At 42.6% G+C, this 2,077-nt stretch overlaps 1 protein-coding gene across 1 annotated transcript; it reads left to right on the forward strand.

The window, feature by feature from the left end:
• Positions 1–449: 449 nt before the first annotated feature.
• On the forward strand, positions 450–1,142 carry LOC112785759 (uncharacterized mitochondrial protein AtMg00860-like). The gene is made up of 2 exons (XM_025829192.1): positions 450–730; positions 992–1,142. The coding sequence occupies exons 1-2, from the start codon at positions 450–452 to the stop codon at positions 1,140–1,142; spliced, it is 432 nt and encodes a 143-aa protein (XP_025684977.1).
• The last annotated feature ends 935 nt before the right edge of the window (positions 1,143–2,077 follow it).

Consider the following 2,077-nt stretch of genomic DNA (forward strand, 5'->3'; position numbering starts at 1 on the left):
CCGCTGCCAAGGATAAATGAATTTATGGATCAACTACAAGAAGTTGGAGTGTTTTTAAAGATTGACTTGAGATCCGGTTATCATCAGATAAGGGTGAAAGAGGATGACATTCTGAAAACTGCGTTTAGGACGCGCTATGGACACTACGAGTTTGCAGTTATGTCCTTTGGGTTAACGAATGCACCTGCTGTGTTTATGGATTACATGAACAGAGTATTTCGTCCCTTTTTGGACAAATTCATGGTGGTTTTCATAGATGATATCTTAGTTTATTCTAAGACGGTAAAGGAGCACGAGGAACACTTGAGAATTGTGTTGAAAATCTTAAAGGAGCGGAAATTGTATGCTAAGTTGTCCAAGTGTGAGTTTTGGAAGGAGGAAGTGAAGTTCTTAGGTTAGTGGTGAGCAAAGGAGGAATAGCGGTGGATCCTTCAAAAATAGAGGCAGCAATGGAATGGGAAAGACCAACGACGGTGACGAAAGTCAGAAGTTTCTTGGGCTTAGCCGGATATTACCGGAGATTTATTGAAGGATTTTCCTGGATTGCACTACCGATGACTAAGCTGACGAGGAAGGAGGTGCTGTTTGTGTGGATGTCGGAGTGTGAAGAAAGTTTTCAGGCCTTGAAACAAAAGTTAACTTTAGCGCCTGTTTTGATTTTGCCAGAACCGCACGAGCCGTTTGAAGTATACTGTGATGCTTCCTTGAAGGCTTTGGGTTGTGTGTTGATGTAACACCGAAACGTTGTGACTTACGCATCGCGTCAGCTAAGATCACATGAGGTAAATTACCCAACTCATGACTTGGAATTAGCGGCGATTGCGTTTGCATTGAAGATTTGGAGACACCACTTGTACGGAGTAAGGTTTAGCGTCTTTTCTGATCATAAGAGTCTCAGGTACATCTTTGATCAGAAAGAGCTTAATATGCGTCAGAGGAGGTGGATGGAGTTGCTAAAGGATTATAATTTTGAATTGAGTTATCACTCTAGAAAGGCGAACGTGGTGGCGGATGCGTTGAGTCGGAAGTCTTTGACGATAGCTTGGATGAGGATCAAGGAAGAGGAGCTAGTGGATATGTTTGTGGATCTTAAGTTGGATATTGGTAAAGTTGCCAGAAGCGCTTGTTTGAACCAGTTATAGATTTCAAGTACTTTTAAATTAGATATACAGAGGGCTCAGCAAGATGAGCAAAAGCTTTAGGAATTATTTCAACCAGTTAGTAAGAAGATGCGTGGAGAATTCACTTGGGATGATGAAGGATTGTGGATGTATAAAGGGAGAATTTGTGTGCCAGATGTCGGGAGTCTGAGACAAGAAATGTTGTCGTAAGCTCACAACAATGGGTTTTTCATTCACCCAAGAAGTACGAAGATGTACTTTGACTTAAAGAAGGTGTTCTGATGGCTTGGGATGAAAGGTGATGTAGCTATAGTTGTGTCTAAGTGCCTGAATTGTCAGAAGGTAAAGACAGAGCATCAGAAACCGTCAAGAATATTACAGCCACTTGAGATTCCTCAGTGAAAGTGGGAAGGAATTGCAATGGACTTTGTGACTGGTTTACCGAGGACTAGGTCGGGATTTGATGCGGTTTGGGTGATCGTAGATCGCTTAACCAAATGCGCTCATTTTCTGCCTATTTGAGTGAACTATTCAATGGAGGAATTGGCTAGGCTGTACATCAAGGAGATTGTAAGGTTGCATGGTGTGCCATCGAGCATAGTGTTGGATCGTGATCCTCGATTCCCATCAAGGTTTTGGGGAGCTTTCCAAAAAGCTTTCGGTACGAAGCTATGTCTAAGCACTGCGTATCATCTACAAACAGATGGACAGTCAGAAAGGACTATTCAGACGTTGGAAGATATGTTGAGGGCATGTGTTTTGGATTAACCCGGAAGTTGGGACCGTTACATGCCATTGGTGGAGTTTACGTACAACAATAGTTTTCATGCAAGCATTGGGATGGCTCCGTATGAGGCTCTGTATGGGAGGAAGTGCCAATCTCTACTTTGTTGGTATGAGACTGGTGAAGCAAGTATTTTGGGTTCTAATTTGGTAGCAGAGACTACTGAGAAGAT

Source organism: Arachis hypogaea, chromosome 20, assembly GCF_003086295.3.
Source record: "Arachis hypogaea cultivar Tifrunner chromosome 20, arahy.Tifrunner.gnm2.J5K5, whole genome shotgun sequence".
NCBI classification, from domain to species: Eukaryota; Viridiplantae; Streptophyta; class Magnoliopsida; order Fabales; family Fabaceae; genus Arachis; species Arachis hypogaea.

What these genes read in the sequence shown, in the direction of transcription:
- LOC112785759 (XM_025829192.1), top strand. Translation starts at nt 450, where the DNA reads ATGGAATGGGAAAGACCAACGACGGTGACGAAAGTCAGAAGTTTCTTG. An exon ending in GCTTTGGGTTGTGTGTTGAT is followed by an intron (nt 731 to 991) that starts GTAACACCGAAA and finishes TTATCACTCTAG; the next exon opens with AAAGGCGAACGTGGTGGCGG.